Consider the following 18,531-nt stretch of genomic DNA (forward strand, 5'->3'; position numbering starts at 1 on the left):
CTCCATCTTATAGATTAGGAAACAGGCTTAAAAAAAGGTGGAAGAGTTGGAAATGTTATTTTTCTACTTGATTTACAAGTGAAAACTCTATAGAAGGACAGGGACTTCTCCTGTCATGCACGTGACCAATACACTTCCTGCTTTGCCCTCTGGTTTATTCTGCTCGTGTTTTTACTGATGTAATGAAAATTTTTTAATGGTGTCAAAGTTTCCTATATACTTTTGTTTCTCAAATACCCTGCAATACAGACTGCATCCCAAGGTCGTTATCACTTCTCCCATTTTTTTGTATGTATTTTTATGGGTAAATTTTAAATATCAAAGAAAAGTTAAATAACTTGCCCCAAGGTCACATGGCTAGAACATAGATGAAATCTGAAACCACTCATTCAAATGGCTATCCTCTTTCTATTATACTACATTGTAAGGGAGAATTTAGGGGAAAAGGAACAAGTAATTGCATACAGCAGTCCTGCTTCAGAAAACGAATCATGACATACGCCCTGATGGTAGACTTGCCAGATAAAAGTACCAAATGCCAAGTTAAACTTGAATTTCAGACAAAAAACAAAAGATTTTCAGGGTAAGAATATATATTAAATATTTGGGATACTTGTACTAAGATACTATTTACTATTTATCTGAAATTCAAGTTTAACTGGGTGTCCTTTATTTTTATGAATCTGGCAACCAATTTGATGATAACAACATGGTTTCCCCTTCCCAATTTCCTCTGTTCTTCAAATTACTTTGTTACGGAGACTTTTTATTTATTTACTTAGCTTATTTTGAAGATTGTATTTACTTATTTTCAGGAGAGAGCATGAGCGGGGGAGGGGGAGAGGGAGAGAGAATCTCAAGCAGACTTCCCGCTGAGCGCGGAGTCCCAAGCAGGGCCCGATCTCACAATCAGTTCAAGACTTCTAAGGATAAGTTTGACTTGCAGTTAGAAAAAACGACCAAGAGAAAACTGGACTGGCTGAGGATGCAGAAAACGCAGCTCCTACTATGGCCTCCCTCTCACAGATGACTTACCACATTCTTCCTTGTTTTCCTTTCCAGTGTAATAGGGATAGACTTATCCTTACCATCCTACAGATGGAGGTGAGAGCAAGGGCTTGATGTAACCATTTCTAGTTCTTCACACTGAAGCTGTATACACAGTCTTCAAGAAGAGTGCCTTCCTCAAACAGCATCACAGAATGTTTGAGTTAGAAGGGACCATTAAGTATAAATACACGCAAAAAGTGGCACCCATTGTTCCCCTTATTACGAACAGTTATACATGCTCATGGAAGCGTTTGGAAAATAGAGAAAAGTAGAAGAAAGAAATCACCTGCTTTCTCACTATCCAGATTCAACATCTTTCCAGTCATTTGTGTATTTTTAACTAGGATTGGCGTACATACTGTCTTGAACCCTAATTTTTTTGTTCAAGTAATATTTTATGTGAAAGTACACAATTACTCATCTGTGATATGATTTTTTTTTTCCTACAAGGTGATATTTACTGACATGATATTTCTTTAAAAATACTAAAATGATGGGGGTGCCTGGGTGGCTCAGAGCATCTGACTCTTGGTTTCGGCTCAGGTCGTGATCTCATGGACTGTGGGACTGAGCCCTGCACTGGGCTCCACGCTCGGCAGGGAGTCTGCTTGAGATTTTCTCCCTCTGTCCCTGTCCCCTACCCGCCTGTCTCTCTTCCTCTCTAAAATAAATACATAAATCTTTTAGAAACTACTAAAATGATGAGTACCCTTACTGATAAAATTTTCTTTGTATCATTTGTTTCCCACAGGCGGTACTGCTGGGACAAAGGGTGACATATTTTTAGGACTCAACTCACTGCAGAGAGTTCTGAGGCTGCTGGCAACTTCCAGAAAAGGGCACCACTTATACTTCCAGGAGCAGCACCCAAGGGTCACTGTTTCTCTGGGCTTTTACAGCACTACGTATTTTTAGATGCAGAAACTGAAGCCCGGAAAGGCAGAACGACCTCTCCGAGGCCAGACAATTACCTTGATAGAAAGGCACTCCAAGATTTTGAGAATCCCCCAATAAAAAAGAAAAGTCATACCTAAAATCAAGAGCAGCTCCTGAGCCCTTCCAAGAGCAAAGACAGGAATGAGACCTCTGCCCCCTCTGTTCACAATGTCATGAACAGTGTTACAGAATCTTGCTTCTCGCTCTTCACGCTTCTCATGGATATGGGTCCCGTAAGTAGATTCCTGAACGACACATTAGAAGTATGAGACGAAGACTGACGATTCCCAAAGAATACAGAAGTTAAACATCAATAAAATGCAGTGGCAAAGCGATTCATTTCCCCATTAACATGCCATTTACTTGAACACACTGTTCTAACACTAACTGAAAAGAAGAGCAAATAAAAATGTTAGAATTCAGATCTGGCTAAGAAATTTTTAGAAAAAGGAATCAGGAAAAAATTTAAAAATTTATCTTCCCTGTTCAAGATAATTCTTTATATTTTTTATTTTATTTTTTTTCTTTATATTTTTTAAACCATTTTGCTTTCCATGGATGGGAAAAAGGGTATTTCTCCCATCTCTGATAAATCAGAGCTTGTAAAACAGAAATAGATACTGTTTCTTACAGTTCTGTTTAAGAACATCCCTTAAACCTCACTGGGTGGGGCCCACTGGCCAGCAGCATGGGCGTCCCCGGGAGCCCGTCAGACGTGCTAAATCTCAGGCCCCAGCCCAGACCTAATGAATCCAAATCTGTATTTATTTATTTATTTTTTAAAGATTTTATTTATTTATTCGACAGAGATAGAGACAGCTAGCGAGAGAGGGAACACAAGCAGGGGGAGTGGGAGAGGAAGAAGCAGGCTCATAGTGGAAGAGCCTGATGTGGGGCTTGATCCCATAACGCCGGGATCACGCCCTGAGCCGAAGGCAGACGCTTAACCGCTGTGCCACCCAGGCGCCCCCCAAATCTGTATTTAAACAATATGGCCAGATGATTCATATGCAACATCAAAGTTTGAGAAGCACTGCTCTAAAGTACCAGGTATAATGAAAATAACTGTTTTCTGAGGGTTAAAAAAAAACAACCACCCATAAAACTTCCCTTAAATCAATTTCAATGCAGGGTACCATTAGCTGAGTGAAAATGAATTCCTTTCTATGTTGCTCAGGGACAGCAATATGCCACGGTCTCTCATACTTGGGCGGTTGGGGCATGTTATAGGTGATGAGGGACAGACAGACAGTTCTTCAGCCTTGAACTAAATTTACTGATATTCTTCTATATACCATAGGCCCAAAAGCTCTCTATCCTAATCCCTCACTGTCACCAATACACATTTATTAACTTGTTCCTCATCAACCAACACCCCACCCCTCACCAAAAGCTCTGTACAGTTAACAATTGTTTTTTTATTCTCCTGTGACTTGCAAACTAGAAGGCAGCTAAACACATACATATAAAGTTAGTGGTGTAACAAACTGAAAGACAGTAACCATGCAAAGGCAGTGGGGTCACACCATTTCTTAACCGCTGTGCCACCCAGGCGCCCCCTGATCACACCATTTCTATACAACATTAAGATGTTCTAATTCCCTTAGATGAAAATACTTAGGAGGTGTCCTATCATCCCTGATACGAGACTAGAGTTAACACACTGAACAGGAAGAAGGTGGAGCTGCACTAGGAGAAGCAAAAAAAATGAATTAAAAAAACTACTAGCGGCACCTGGGGGGCTCAGTCGGGTAAGTGTCTGCCTTCAGCTCAGGTCATGATCCCAGGCTCCTGGGATCGAGCCCTGCAGCGGGCTTCCTGAAGAGCGGGGAGTCTGCTTCTCCCTCTCCCTCTGCCCCTCTCCCTGCTGTGCTTTCTCTTGCCCTTGCTCTCTCTCTCTCAAATAAATACAATCTTAAAAAAATAAATAAAAATAAATTTAAAAAAACTAGTACATTTAACATCTGATAACATATATTACGGAAATGAGATCATAATATTTTTTCCCCACTAGAAAAAATCCTGCTTACATTACGGTAATTAAAACATACTGCACTAATACTTACAATAATAAGAATATCAGGTTTAATATTAGGAATTTCAGCTGCCATTAAGTGTCTGTCTTCTTGTCTTGAGAAATCACCTGTGTACAAGAGCTGTGAAAAAGATAAAGCTAGAAAATTAGGATTTTGGAAAGTTTTGTTTTACTAGTGAAGATATCTAGCTCCCAAAATCTGAAGGTGAAGTTCAATAGAAAAAACAGCCCACAATTGATGAAATTTAGGTGCAATACTTATGTCTAATTCAAAGTGAGTATCTCAGTGCAGTTATATAAACTGTCTGGTGTTTCAATTATTCACTCTAATTTGGGGGAATGATACGTTCCCAGATGCACGCAGCACAGACAACCTGTGTATTAATAAACTTGAGAAATGCTCTGAACACTTGAGACAAAAAGGGCATGAGTGGGAAAGAAATCTACTAAGGTATATGGAAAAACCATCTAAAGTAGAAGACAAATTTCACATGAGAATTCAGAGCTGCGTTTGTGCTATTCCTGCTTATTTTTTGTGCCTCTGAGCAAACAGTAAGGGTAAATGATTTAGCAATACTTAGTACAACTCGATGTGTAAACATTTCAAATCAATGAGCGGCTGCTAACAATGCAGGACACACTGCTTCTCAGCTCTGCCTTCACATAGGAATCACCTAGAAAACTTAAAAAGGAAAAAAAAAAAGGCCAAGGCCACACCCTCAGAGTTTGAGTCCATGACTATTTTTAAACAGGGTCCCTAAGTGACTCCAACGTGCAGCAGAGGTAAGAGCTGGTGCTGTCATCCCTCTGTGTTTTACAAGGATGGTGGCAAAGATCCGTTCTGATTAACACCTATCACTCGTGCAGCTCCCGCCGCTTTCAGGGGCTGCCCCGTGAATCCCAGAACACCAAGACGACGGGAATGCCCAATCAGGGTTTAATGTGAAATACGTACAGCCACAAAGAAAGCTCCGCCCTCAGCATTTTTCTAAAGGACCCTGGAAAGGAAATCAGTCCTATGGTACTGTGAAGGAACTTTAGTCTTTTGAGATTACTTTACTCTTTCTAATCTTGATACAGGAAGTCTTACCGTGGGGGTATGAACGGTGATATTTAAGAGGAAAAAGCCATCAACTTAATTTTATCCTACGTCTCAGTGCTTAGACACCTCGCAAGTCTTAGGGAATTTCCGTTAGTGTCACCTGGGGGCACAAAGCTCTGCACGATTTCTCCTGGGAGGAAGCTACCAGAGCAAGAGTACCTTCACGCCCGCGATCTCAATCATGAACATGGCAGCTCCTAGAACATGGCCTGCGTGGTAACACCAAAACTTGATTCCTGCAACTTCTTTAACTTCATGGAAGTTGATGGTTTCAATTTTGTCCATGCTCTCTTCCAGGTCCGTCTCTGTATACAGCATGTCGTCTGCTGATATATTACTAAATATTTAAAGAGGCCAACACAAAAAAATTAAGGGTAAGATTTTTTAAAACTCTTTGAACTCAGAGACTGGCTGTGAATGAAATGTGAACAAAACAGCCACAAAGTTGTTTCACTGTATGGATTACATTACTTAGACTCTCTTGGACATTTTGTGTATTTTTTTTACTCGGAAATTATAATAAATAAAAACGTTTGGTGTGTACAGCTACAAAGCATGATTTTAAGCAAAGTACACAGTAAATTAAAGCACAGTACTCTCATGATAGTATTGCTCAATGTTTTTCTGCCCCAACGCTCCTGAGAGAGAAACTCGCTCATATACTCACACACACCGAACCACAGCAGAGTTTCCCATCAGAATGGGAAAAGATTTCTCTACAAAGTGTAGTGTAAGTTTTCTCCTGAAAATTATGCTAATGTACTTCCAAAAAAGCAACAGGGAGTGGTGGTTAAGGCCACAGACTCTGGTACCAGATTGCCTGGGTCCAAATCCAAGCTTTGTCTCTTACCAGGATCATCACAGACAAATCACCTAACCTCTGTGTGTCTCAGTCTGATCACCTGTAAAATGGGGTTCATAACAGAACCTACATCACGAAGTCGAGATGAAGATGAGTTAACATGTTGAGAAGCGAGGACTGTGTCTGCACCTGGTTAGCATTATTTAAGAGGTAAGCAATATGACTACTACGGGTAACTCTTCCATTCTTTTACATTTATATGTGAAGAATAACAAATTGCCTCTTAGCTGCTTTTGGAATATAGAAATAAAACAGTAAACTTTTGAAAGCTAATAATTTATGCCGTAGGTATCATAAAAATGCTTCTAACTTTTCTGATTATCCTCTTACAACTGGAAAAAAATCATCAGGAAACTTCTTCATTTAGGATAGTAATTTGCTTTGAGCAAATAATCTAAAATAAGATTTCAGTATATATCACTGTATCATGTACTTGACCTTAAATTTTAATAAAATCATAAAATTCTGTTTCTAAAATATTGTTATCATACCTTGTAATTCACCTAAATTACAAAGATTTAAGGATGTAAAAACTTCATAAAGACTTTATGGTCAGGAAGGTGCTGGGTACATGACCGGTATTTGAGGAGCTGATATTGAATGACAAATTAATGACATCCTTGTGAATAAAAAGAGTGTCTTACTTCCAAACACAAAAGGGTCCATATCTTGAACTACATGTATTCTGTAGAAGCAAATTCCTATAGAAATCTAACAGGGCAATTTACCTGACTTTGACATAATCTGAAAGAAGCCATCTATAAATAGCTTTTGTAGCATGAGTCATAAATGTTCTTCCTTTGAAACTGGTCTTCTGTAGAAACCAAGGCAAAGCTCCACAGTGATCCAAATGGAAACTTAAAAGGAAACAAAAAGATTTTGTCAATTCTTAAAATACTATCCATCATATACTATATGAAATGAAACTGTTGCTCACTGTACAGAAAAGTTCTATGTAACAGTTGCATATGGCTACTTTCAGAGCACCAAGGGTAGGCTACGTGCAGAGGGAAGGAAGAGAGCACCCAGTTCTGCAGAGCTGGAGGCAGGGTGATCCCAAGACCCAGATCATCACCTGAGCTGAAACCAAGAGTCAGAAGCTCAACCGACTGTTCCTGTTCTTTTTGTTTCTATTTCATTGATTTCTGCTCTAATCTTTATTAATTCTCTTCTGCTGGGTTTAGGCTTTATCTGCTGTTCTTTCTCTAGCTCCTTTAAGTGTAAGATAAGGTTGTGTATTTGAGACCTTTCTTGTTTCTTGAGAAAGGCTTGTATTGCTACATACTTACCTCTTAGGACCACCTTTGCTGTATCCCAAAGGTTTTCAACAGTTGTGTTTTCATTTTCATTTGTTTCCATGAATTTTTTTTTAATTCTTCTTTAATTTCCTGGTTGACCCATTCATTCTTTAGTAGGATGCTCTTTAGCCTCTATCTATTTGAGTTCTTTCCAAATTTCCTCTTGTGATTGAGTTCCAGTTTCAAAGCATTGTGGTCTGAAAATATTCAGGTAAGGATTCCAATCTTTTGATACTGGTTGAGACCTGATTTGTGACTCAGTATGTGATCTACTCTGGAAAATGTTCCCTGTGCACCTGAGAAGAATGTGTATTCTGTTGCTTTAGGATGGAATGCTCTGAATATATCTGTGAAGTCCATCCGGTCCAGTGTGTCATTCAAAGCCCTTGTTTCCTTGTTGATCTTCTGCGTAGATGATCTGTCCATTGCAGTGAGTGGGGTGTTAAAGTCCCCTACTATTATTATTATTGATGTTTCTTTAATTTTGTTATTAATTGGTTTATATAACTGGCTGATCCCATGTTAGGGGCATAAATATTTACAATTGTTAGATCTTCGTGTTGGATAGAATCTTTAATTATGATATAGTGTCCTTCCTCATCTCTTATTACAGTCTTTGGTTTAAAACCTAATTTGTGTGAAATAAGGATCACCACCCCAGCTTAGAATAGATCAACAAAACTAGGAGCTGCTTCTTCGAAAGAATTAATAAGATCGATAAACTACTGGCCAGACTAATCAGAAAGAAAAGAGAAAGGACCCAAATAAATAAAATCATGAATGAGAGATTAGAACCAACACCGAAGAAATACAATTATAAGAACATATTATGAGCAACTATATGCCAATAAATTAGGCAATCTGGAAGAAATGGATCCATTCCTAGAGATGTATAAACTACCAAAACTGAAACAGAAAGAAATAGAAAACCTGAACAGACCCATAATCAGAAAGGAAACTGAAGGAGTCATCAAAAATCTCCCAACAAACAAGAGTCCAGGGCCGGAGGGCTTCCCAGGGGATTTCTACCAAACATTTAAAGAAGAATGAATACCTATTTTTCTGAATCTGTTTCAAAAAATAGAAATGGAAGGAAAACTTCTGAACTCTTTTTATGAGGCCAGCATTACCTCGATCCCAAAATCAGGCAAAGACCCCACCAAAAAGGAGAATTACAGACCAACATCCCTGATGAATATGGATGCAAAAATTCTCACCAACATACTAGCCAATAGGATCCAACAGTACATTAAAAGGATTATTCACCACGACCAAGTGGGATTTATTCCTGGGCTGCAAGGGTGGTTCAACAACCACAAATCAATCAATGTGATATACCACATTAATAAAATAAAGGACAAGAATCATATGATCCTCTCGACAGATGCAGAAAAAGCACGTAACAAAGTACAGCATTCTGTCCTAATTAAAACTCTTCACAGTGTAGGGCTAGAGGGAACATACCTCAATATCATAAAAGCCATCTATGAAAAGCCCGCAGTGAATATCATGCTCAATGGGGAAAAACTGAGAGCTTTTCTCCTAAGGTCAGGAACACGGCAGGGATGTCCTTCTCTCCACTGTTGTTCAACATAGTACTAGAAGTCCTAGCCTCAGCAACCAGAAGACAAGAAGAAATAAACAGCATCTGAAGTGGCAAAGAATTCCAACTCTCACTCTAAGCAGATGACATAACCTTTTATGTGGAAAACCCACAAGACTCCACCCCAAATTGTTAGAACTCATACAGGAACTCAGCAACGTGGCAGGATATAAAATCAATGCAAAGAAATCAGTTGCATTTCTATACACTAACAATGAGACAGAAGAAAGGGAAGTTAAGGAGTCGATCCTGTTTACGATTGCACCCAAAACCATAAGATGCCTAGGAATAAACCTAACCAAAGGGGCAAAGGAGCTGTACCCAGAAAACTATAGAATACTCATGAAAGAAATTGAGGACGACATAAAGAAATGGAAAAACATTCCATGCTTATGGACTGGAAGAACAAATATTGATTTTTGCTTTTTTGGTTTTTTTTAAAGATTTTATTTATTTGACAGAGAGAAAGACAGCCAGTGAGAGAGGGAACACAAGCAGGGGGAGTGGGAGAGGAGGAAGCAGGCTCCCAGCAAAGGAGCCTGATGTGGGGCTTGATCCCAGCACTCCGGGATCACTCCCTGAGCCAAAGGCAGACGCTTAACGACTGAGCCACCCAGGCGCCCCAGAACAAATATTGTTAAAAGGTCTATGCTACCTAGAGCAATCTGAAAATTCAATGCAATAGCATTGTATGGAACTGGAAAAGATGCCAAATAGCCAAAGGAATATTGAAAAAGAAACCAAACTATCCCGGACTTCAAGTTCTATCACAAAACTGTAATCATCAAGACAGTATGGTACTGGCACAAAAACAGACACATAGATCAATGGAACAGAATAGAGAACCCAGAAATGGACCCTCAAATCTATGGTCAACTAATCTTCAACAAAGCAGAAAACAATATCCAATGGAAAAGGACAGTCTCTTCAACAAATGGTGTTGGGAAAATTGGACAACCACATGCAGAAGAATGAAACTGGACCATTTCCTTACACCACACACAAAAATAGACTCAAAATGGATGAAAGACCTAAATGTGAGACAGGAAGCCATCAGAATCCTAGAGGAGAACACAGGCAGCAACATCTTCGACCTTGCAGTAACTTCTTACTAGACACGTCTCCAAGGCAAGGGAAACAAAGGCAAAAATGAACTACTGGGATTTCATCAAGATAAAAAGCTTTTGTACAACAAAGGAAACAGTCAACAAAACCAGAAGGCAACTGACAGAACAGGAGAAGATATTTGCAAATGTCTTATCAGATAAAGGGCTAGTATCCAAAATCAATAAAGAACTTACCAAACTCAAACCCAAAGAATAATCCAATCAAGACAAGGGAAAAAACCATGAACAAACATTTCTCCAAAGAAGACATACACATGGACAACAGACACATGAAAAAATGCTCAACATCACTTGGCATCAGGGGGTGATCAAAACCACAATGAGATACCACCTCACACTGGTCAGAATGGCTAAAATTACCAAGTCAGGAAACGACAGGTGTTGGTGAGGATGTGGAGAAAGGGGAACCCTCTTACACAGCTGGTGGGAATGCAAACTGGTACAGCCACTCTGGAAAACAGTATGGAGGTTCCTCAAAAAGTTGAAAATAGAGCTACCCTATGACCCAGCAATTGCACTACTAGGGATTTACCCCAAAGATACAAATGTAGTGATCTGAAGGGGCATTTGCACCCCAAAGTTTATAGCAGCAATGTCCACAACAGCCAAACTATGGAAAGAGCCCAGATGGCCATCAACAGAGGGATGGATAAAGAAGATGTGGTATAATATATACAATAGAATACTACTGAGCCATCAAAAAAATGAAATCTTGCCATTTGCATTGACGTGGATGGAAATAGAAGGTATTATGCTAAGGGAAATAAGTCAATCAGAGAAAGAATTATATGATCTCACTCATATGTGGAATTTAAGAAACAAAACAGAGGAGCATAGGGAAAGAGAGGAAAAAATAAAACAAGACGGAATCAGAGAGGGAGACAAACCATAAGAGACTCTTAATCACAGGAAACAAACAGGGTTGCTGGAGGGGAGGGATGGGGTAACTGGGTGACGGACATTAAGGAGGACACGTGATATAATGAGCACTGGATATTATGTAAGACTGATGAATTATTGACCTCTACCTCTGAAACTAATAATACATTATAGGCCAATTAATTGAATTTAAATTAAAACAATTTTTAAAAAAGCTCTATTGATACAAATAATATTGAAGAAATAGGTATTGGTTCCTCTGAGATTGTAGTATCTTAATGGATATACGTTAACATTTTATGAGGAAGCTGAATTCCATTTAATTGGAAATTGCTATTGCTTCAAACATCAGTGCAATGCAATACTCTTTGATTTTAATAACTGTTTTAACAGAGTTCTCGAATACAGTTTTTACAGTTTTTAACAGTTTTTGAAATATGAAAGAAACAGACAACAGTGTGCAAGACTGTCTTTTTATAAGAAAGCCTTGCCAAATGTCCACCCAAGGGGACATAGTTTTTCAAACCGAGAAAAATGTTGCAATGAAAGAATATATTTTAGGAAAAAACCAAACAAAACACTAAAGCTTTACCTTTGGAAAATAAATGCTGGCAAATGGCCCAATTAAAAAAAAAAAAGAAGCAGCAGCTCAACCAACTGAGCCACCCTGGCACCCCTAAAATTATTTTTATTAAGCATCCCACTCTTGGTTTTTTTTGTTGTTGTTGTTTTTTTTTGACAGAGAGGCAGCGAGAGAGGGTACACAAGCAGGGGGAGTGGGAGAGGGAGAAGCAGAGAAGCAGGCTTCCCGCTGAGCAGGCAGCCTAATACGGGGCTCGATCCCAGAATGCTGGGATCATGACCTGAGGCGACGGCAGACGCTTAACGACTGAGCCACCCAGGCGTCCCTCCACTCTTGGTTTTGGCTCAGGTCATCATCTTGGGGTTGTGGGATCAGCCCTGCATTATTGGGCTCCATGCTCTGTTGGGGAGTCTGCTGGAGATTCTCTTTCCCCTCTCTCAGCCCCTACCCCCCCACTCTCAAGCGTTCTCTCTAAATAAATAAATAAATCTTTAAATATTTTTTTATTAAGTAAACTCCACCCTCAACGTGGGACTCAAACTCACAACCCCGAGATCAACAGTTGCATGGTCTGCCAACTGAGCCAGCCAAGTGTCTCAGAAAATACTCTTTTAAAACACCGGAATTTTAAAAACTGATCATGATCTTTATAGTAAAAGCTCTTGAAAAACAGTGTCATTAATAAAGAAAATAACTTACTGACTAATTAACAAGAGATCAATCTCAGCTGGGTCAATTAAATCAATATAAGGAAGAGCATCCATTCCTTCTAGGCCAGGGTGGATCCCACAGTCCAACTGAAAGACACAGAAAAAAAGGATCACAATCTCCTACACATTTTATTAACACTTACTTAACTGACAATATTTATAACAAATCCATCACACACATAATCAAGATGGACTGTATACACTAACATCTGCAATGCAATTCTTATTAAACATTTCCAACTTAAAAAAAAGTTTTATTTATTTATTTGATAGAGAGCGAGCAAGAGAGCACATGAGCAGGGCAGAGGGAGAGGGAAAAGCAGATTCCCCGGCTGAGCAGGGAGCCCGACGTGGGGCTCAATCCCAGGACCCTGGCTGGGATCATGACCTGAGCCAAAGGCAGGCGTTCAACCGACTGAGCCACCCAGGCGCCCCTTAGTAAACATTTCAAATATGCCATTAACAATTCTAACTTCCCAAACAAATATAAAATACAGCTCACACTTAAGTCACAGGATACAAGATAAAAGACACCTTCTTTTCAGCTAGCCTTCCTGGTCACTCTAACAATGCGTGAACTCTCTTTGAAAAGCTCTGATATCAGAAGATGGTGGGCATTTTAGGTTTACAGATTCACTACTCCTGTATCTGGCTATAGGGAGAAGACCGTAATCAGAAATGGGAAACTTACCAGAATAGGGCAACTGAAGTATTTTAAGGTGTTGGGGACTGAATTCTTAAAGTCAGACATTAATGAGTTACCTTTCATTTTGGGGGCATTACTAGCACATTAATACAATAAATGAGGAAAAAGACACAATATCTGACACATGCCTGTTCCTGAATGACTGGGAGAAGTAGAGAAGTGGAACCACAGGAATACGATGAGCCAACGAAGTGCCTTTCTAGTGAGGACTATGTAAATCATCTCTTCTAACCCCTCTGTCTTTCAGGCAAGGAAATGGGCTTAGAGGAACTCTAGACTGCCTTGCCCAAGGTCAGGGGCCCTGATGCAAACTTAGGTATCTAAGCTGCCGAACCAGGGCTCTGTCATCCCAGGCTGCATGGGCGTGGCTGGAGCTCTGCGTGGGTTCGGGCACTTAGTTCCTTGGCTCTCTTCCACGGCGCAGTGGCAGGGCCAGGGGGAGGGGGCAGTTAGGTTGGCTCAACCCTCCAAGAGTGGAAAAGGGACCTTGAAGAAGCAATAGTTCAGGAGACCCGGCCGACAGTTTTACAATCTTAGAATACATCTTCTCAGTTTAATGTTCTGTCAAATTACTAAGTCAAAGAGTATTATTACTTATTCACATTAATGTTGCACAGCACAGACATGCACTAACTATGACATTTTTCTGGAAGTTAAACACAGAACTACAGTACCAGAAAAGATGTAACCCCCAATGCAGACAGAGCCATACTATTATCCTAACTAAAAAATAATCACCATTATTTTTCTTCCTTTGAACTCCAGGATAATACATGATCTTCCTACTTCTTGCCCGGCTCCACTGCAAACATACAAGGGGAGAAGAAAAGATGATTAAAAGCAATCAAAATCAAGCCCAATAAATCCAAGCTTTTTTACAACTTAAATTATGCTCCACTGATGACAGCACTTACCTGAGGCAGGTAAGAGTTCAAGAAACTTACAAAGATAGGGAAGAACAGTGTCAACATGGGAAAGGATGGAAAGTGACCCTTGGGAGTTGAGGCATTTTGCAGCTGCTAAGATGGTGAGAGCGGATGTACAGATACAAGAAGCCCAAGGTTAAGTTCAACCTTCTGAAGGTTAGGGTTAAGTCACGATGTAATGGAAATCTTACCGTTATGTAGATTATGGGCTCATACTTCCAGGATCAGCACTTAAGTGTAAACCCATAAGCACTTCAAATTCTTTCATTGTGTTCAGAGCGTAATATGTATTTACATTTTACATTAAAGCTTAAATTTAAATAGACTTCTTTTTATTCACAGCTGCACATCTCAGTCCCTTTGCCCTCCAACTTGTTATTCCAGGATACTGGATGCCAAGTACTTCAACAATTTTCCTTTCTTCTTAAATGAATAAAACAGCTTTAATTTCCAATAATCACAAGATGCACTTGAAGCTAAACCTCACCTGTTTTTCCAGTCCCTCACCTTCTCTGATGTCTTTTCCCACCCATCCCAGGTAACATTTCACTCGCTCATTCGACACCAAGCACTGTACTGTTGGTGCCTAACATATGGAAATGCCTAGTACCTGGACCATGATCTCAAGGAACTCGGTCCACTTCCTAGGAGACACACATGAGATGGCTCTATCCGCAAACGGAGATCCTAGCGCAGAGTGAGATGTCGATAAAGAAAATCGAACAACCGTGGTGCCGCCGTGAATTCCTGCCTCCCACTTTCACTGGCCCACAAGGCAACCTCCTAAGTGTCCCTAGCTCAATTTTCTCTTACTCTTTCTCTTCTCGGCTATTTTAAACTTTGTCCCCATTTCCCATGCTATCTTCCTCTTCACTGGAGGCGAGGGCCTTCTGTGCATCAAAAAATACACAGCTCATGTTTGCCAGTTTTCTCAACTTCACTTACCAACCCACCAACATCGTGTCTCCTTCCATTTTTCCCATAGCAATAGAACAGAGCTCTCTTTCTGTCCCAGGCCGAGCTTGTCACCAAGGTTCTCCACTCTACACACTCCATCCTCCTGATTACCTGGATACCGCTGCCTCACCGACCTGCCCTTCCCATCTCCTTTAGTATCACAACTGAGACGTGCTATAGCGTTCTCGCCCGAAACTTAAAATCCCTCCATTCTAATTTCCGTTATTCCTTTCCCCAGCCACCTCCTATAAGAGAGCTGTGCTCACTCCCTGCTGCTGGCTCCTCACCTCCTCTCACTCAGTTCACTGCAAGCCGGCTTCTGCCAACCTCTCTTCTGGAACCGTACTTGCAACGTGGTTCTGTGCTAAGAGCAAATAGCCTTTCCTGTCCTTCTCTTGTTCTCTCAGCAGCCCGTCACCCCTCACCACCCAAGCCCTCTTTGAGTGCTTCTCCCTTGACATTTCTGAGTCACGCTCTCATCTGTCTCCCTGGTTTCCCCTGGAGTTTCCTTCGCACTCAGACGCCTCTGCCCACACTTCAAATGCTGGTATGGCAAGGGGCTCTCCTTGGCCCACTTCTCAGGCTTTGTGACCTTCAGTCTCACATTTTTGACATGCGGATGACTTTCCAAGTTTGTATCTGTCCCAGATAGTTCTTCCGAATTCCAGACTTCTAAAATACACTTGGCATTTAGGTATTTCTTCTGGGTTATCACACAGGCACCTTATATTCAAATATGCCAAACTAGGTTTCACCACAAGTCCCTTACACTTGCCCTTCTCCTGGAATATCCCTCAGATGGTGACATGTTGGCTCCTTTGTATCATCTGGCTCTCAGTCCAAACGTCTCCTTTGAGGCCTCCTCTTGACTACCTTTTCTCGTTTGCCCTTCACACAACTCTATCATAACTACATGACGATACTCCACCTATCTGTGGTTTGTTCCTCACTACGAAGGCGCCGTACGAGCAGAGCCATTGTCCATTTTGTTCGCTAATAGCTGCAGCACCTGATATGCAAGAAATCTCAAGAAATACTTACTAAATGACTAAAAACTCCCAAACTACAGACCTTGGAAACATTATGCTAAGTGAAAGAAGCTGAAGCCAGGTCACAAAAGGTTACATATTATATGATCTCGTTTAAGGGAAACGTCCAGAATAGGCAAATCTGTAGAGAACGAAAGAAGATTAGTGGTACTGGGGTGCTTCCCCAGAGGCTGGGGAAGTTGGGGGGGGAAATGGGAGTGACTGCTGATGGGTACAGGCTTTTTTTCTGGAACGACGAAAATGTTCTGGGATTAGATAGCGGTGACGGTTGCAGAAGTCAGTGAATATACTAGAAATCACTGAATTGTACACTTTTAATGAGTTGTATGGTATGTAAATTATATTTCAATAGAGCTGTTATAAAACAATAGAACTCCCAAATTTATCCCAGACCTGCCCCAGCTCCTGTACTGCTCGAGTGAATAACATGACCATTTACCAGTTGCTCCACCTACGACTCCAGGACATCCTAACACTCCTCTCCACAACTGCTCCTTCCAATACATCTGATGAGCCACAAAACTGTAAAGACTTCACTTCCTTACTCTCTGAAACCTACTTCTTTCCAACTCACTGATGTTCATTTCATTCCTTCCAAGCTCTATTTTATGCCGAAATTTTTTCAATTATATCCTCCTGGATTCCCACCACCGAATGCACTCTTACTCATCTGCTACACTGCTGATAGGAGTGCTCTTCCTAAACAGTTCCCACCATATCCCATCGATGCTTAAAACCTTCATTGGCTCCCTAGAACTGACATGATAAATGCCTAAACTCCTTAGTATGCATAGAAGCTGGTCCCTGACAGCCTCTCCCACTTCATCTAGTAATCTTTCAGCCACAGCCACGAGGAAACCGGTCACAAACTGTGACCACTCTCATTTTCCCATGTGCCACTTCTGCTGCCTGGAACATCCTTGTCCTACACTTGACCTGTCTTTAATTCCTACTTATTCTTTAAGGCTCAGGTCATGCACTGTGTTTTCCAGGATGCAGAAACTCGCCTTCACAACTTGTTAGAAATCCCTTTTCCATAACTCTGCTAGCACTCAGTGCATGTCTATCTGTATGTATACTTCTAATATACCATTTACTGAGCACCTACTATGATCCTCATAATAAGTGTGGCCATATTATTTTCACATGAAGAAATGGGTTCAGGGAAGTTGCTGTCCTAGCAAGTGAAAGAGTAGGGACTGAATTCCACATCTGTCCCCAAAGTAAGTGTCTCCTATTATTCCAAACTGTCTCTCCAGAACTTTTCACTTTGCACTGCAATTCCTTCCGAAAGGGTGATTTCAGTTAACTCGGCGCTGTCCTATTTGCATCTCCAGTGCCTAGTGTGGTGCGGGACACTTGCTCAGTGTTTGCTGAACACCAGAAGAGAGGGCAAGTGTGAACTAAGCAGTGGGAAACTTGTGTTAGGTCCCCAGCAGGTGCTCAACTAGACCTTACTGAATGGATGTGCAGATACTGTCCACCATGCACAAGTGAATGAGATGCTAACTTATATCTAAATATATGTTTGTGAATTCAAATTGCTCCTCGACAGGAAAAAGTTCTCCACAATTCTGTTTCCCCCACTAAGCAGCATTCCAGATCTGTAAAGTGTTTCTCTGGCAGAAGGCCATCTCCACCGAAAGACAAGCCTTCTCGTGGACAATCAAGGGCTGAGTTTTTGTCCTTAGCATCTCTGCTCTTTGCCCTCTCCTTCTATCTTCCTTATTCTGACAGGGTCTGAAGTCAGAACGTCAAAACTCATAGCTAACTGATTCCCTCTTTCACATCTTGGCAAATGTCAAGTCCTGGAGGAAATAATAAACAGATTTCTTCTTCTTCACACCGCCACAGCCTAACTCGGGTCCTCCTCTCATCCTGCCGCCATCAGCATCACCGTTTCCCCCAGGGCTTGCCACTCTTTAGCGCCTAGGAAAGCGCCCAGCGGCCCAAAGACATTTTTCTCCCGCCCCCAAACAACATCCTCTCCCGAGACTGAAGAAAAAAGCCAAGTCTCATTCAACCTAGCAGGCCCGTTCCGATCCACGGTTCTCCAAACCCCTTCAGCCTGAGAGGCCTGGCGGGCACCTGCGGACCAAGGGGCCGGCTCCCGAGGCCTGCCGGAGACGGGGGCGACCTCGGAGGCCAACCATCCGGTCACCCCGCCTCGCCTCTCACAGCCCGTGGCTTCATTCCCTCTCTCGCTGGGCCCTTACAGGGGTCGGATCAGCAGCTGGTCACTTTCCTCAGCAGGAATCGCAGACATCTCGGGAGTCTGAAGGCGAAGCTGGGGTGAGGAACAGGTCGCGGGAGTCTTCCTAAATGAAAAGCAAAGCCACTGGGAACCAATGGTAGAAAAAAATCCATCCACCAAGAGCACAGCTTCCGGCACTCTGGCGCCCGCGACACTAGGCTCCTCCCCTCAACTTCCGGTCGCAGTCGCTGGGGCGCGAGGTTCCTCCCCCAGCGGCGTCCGGAAATCTGGGGCGGGGTCAGGTTGCGCCTGCGCGACGTCTCGGAGGCGGGGCTTGGCGGGCGGGACTGGGGGCGCCGGAAAAGCTGGCGCTGGAATTAGAACTGGAGTGGCTGCCCCAGCGTCAGTTCCCGGGGCTGTGGGTGTCTGACCCCAACCACACGCGGCCCCGGCGGCTGGCCAGCCGCTGTGAGGTGAGAGCCGGCCCCTGGCCGAACCAGGGCTGAGCCTGCTC

General features: G+C 41.9%; 2 protein-coding genes across 3 annotated transcripts in view; one reads left to right on the forward strand and one right to left on the reverse strand.

The window, feature by feature from the left end:
* The window catches only part of CPSF3 (cleavage and polyadenylation specific factor 3), a 42,643-nt gene extending 24,399 nt beyond the window's left edge, over nucleotides 1-18,244 (reverse strand). The window contains exons 1-7 of one of the 2 annotated variants that reach the window (XM_040622822.1): nucleotides 18,040-18,244; nucleotides 13,630-13,693; nucleotides 12,175-12,272; nucleotides 6,714-6,842; nucleotides 5,283-5,460; nucleotides 4,053-4,142; nucleotides 2,081-2,231 (exon numbers count right to left, since the gene is read on the reverse strand). In XM_040622822.1, the coding sequence (XP_040478756.1) occupies nucleotides 2,081-2,231; nucleotides 4,053-4,142; nucleotides 5,283-5,460; nucleotides 6,714-6,842; nucleotides 12,175-12,272; nucleotides 13,630-13,693; nucleotides 18,040-18,089 (760 nt within the window). In that variant the 5' untranslated portion in view covers nucleotides 18,090-18,244. Of the gene's footprint in view, nucleotides 1-2,080; nucleotides 2,232-4,052; nucleotides 4,143-5,282; nucleotides 5,461-6,713; nucleotides 6,843-12,174; nucleotides 12,273-13,629; nucleotides 13,694-18,039 lie in introns of those variants that run through there. The other variant, XM_040622823.1, reaches the window with a different exon arrangement.
* Nucleotides 18,245-18,324: 80 nt separating this feature from the next.
* ITGB1BP1 (integrin subunit beta 1 binding protein 1) overlaps nucleotides 18,325-18,531 on the forward strand; it is a 13,352-nt gene continuing 13,145 nt past the window's right edge. Inside the window, exon 1 of the mRNA XM_040622827.1 lies at nucleotides 18,325-18,490. The gene's annotated coding sequence lies outside the window, so the exon portion shown is untranslated. The remainder of the gene's footprint in view (nucleotides 18,491-18,531) is intronic.

This window comes from Ursus maritimus, unplaced genomic scaffold (genome assembly GCF_017311325.1).
Source record: "Ursus maritimus isolate PB19 unplaced genomic scaffold, ASM1731132v1 scaffold_6, whole genome shotgun sequence".
Classification (NCBI taxonomy): Eukaryota; Metazoa; Chordata; class Mammalia; order Carnivora; family Ursidae; genus Ursus; species Ursus maritimus.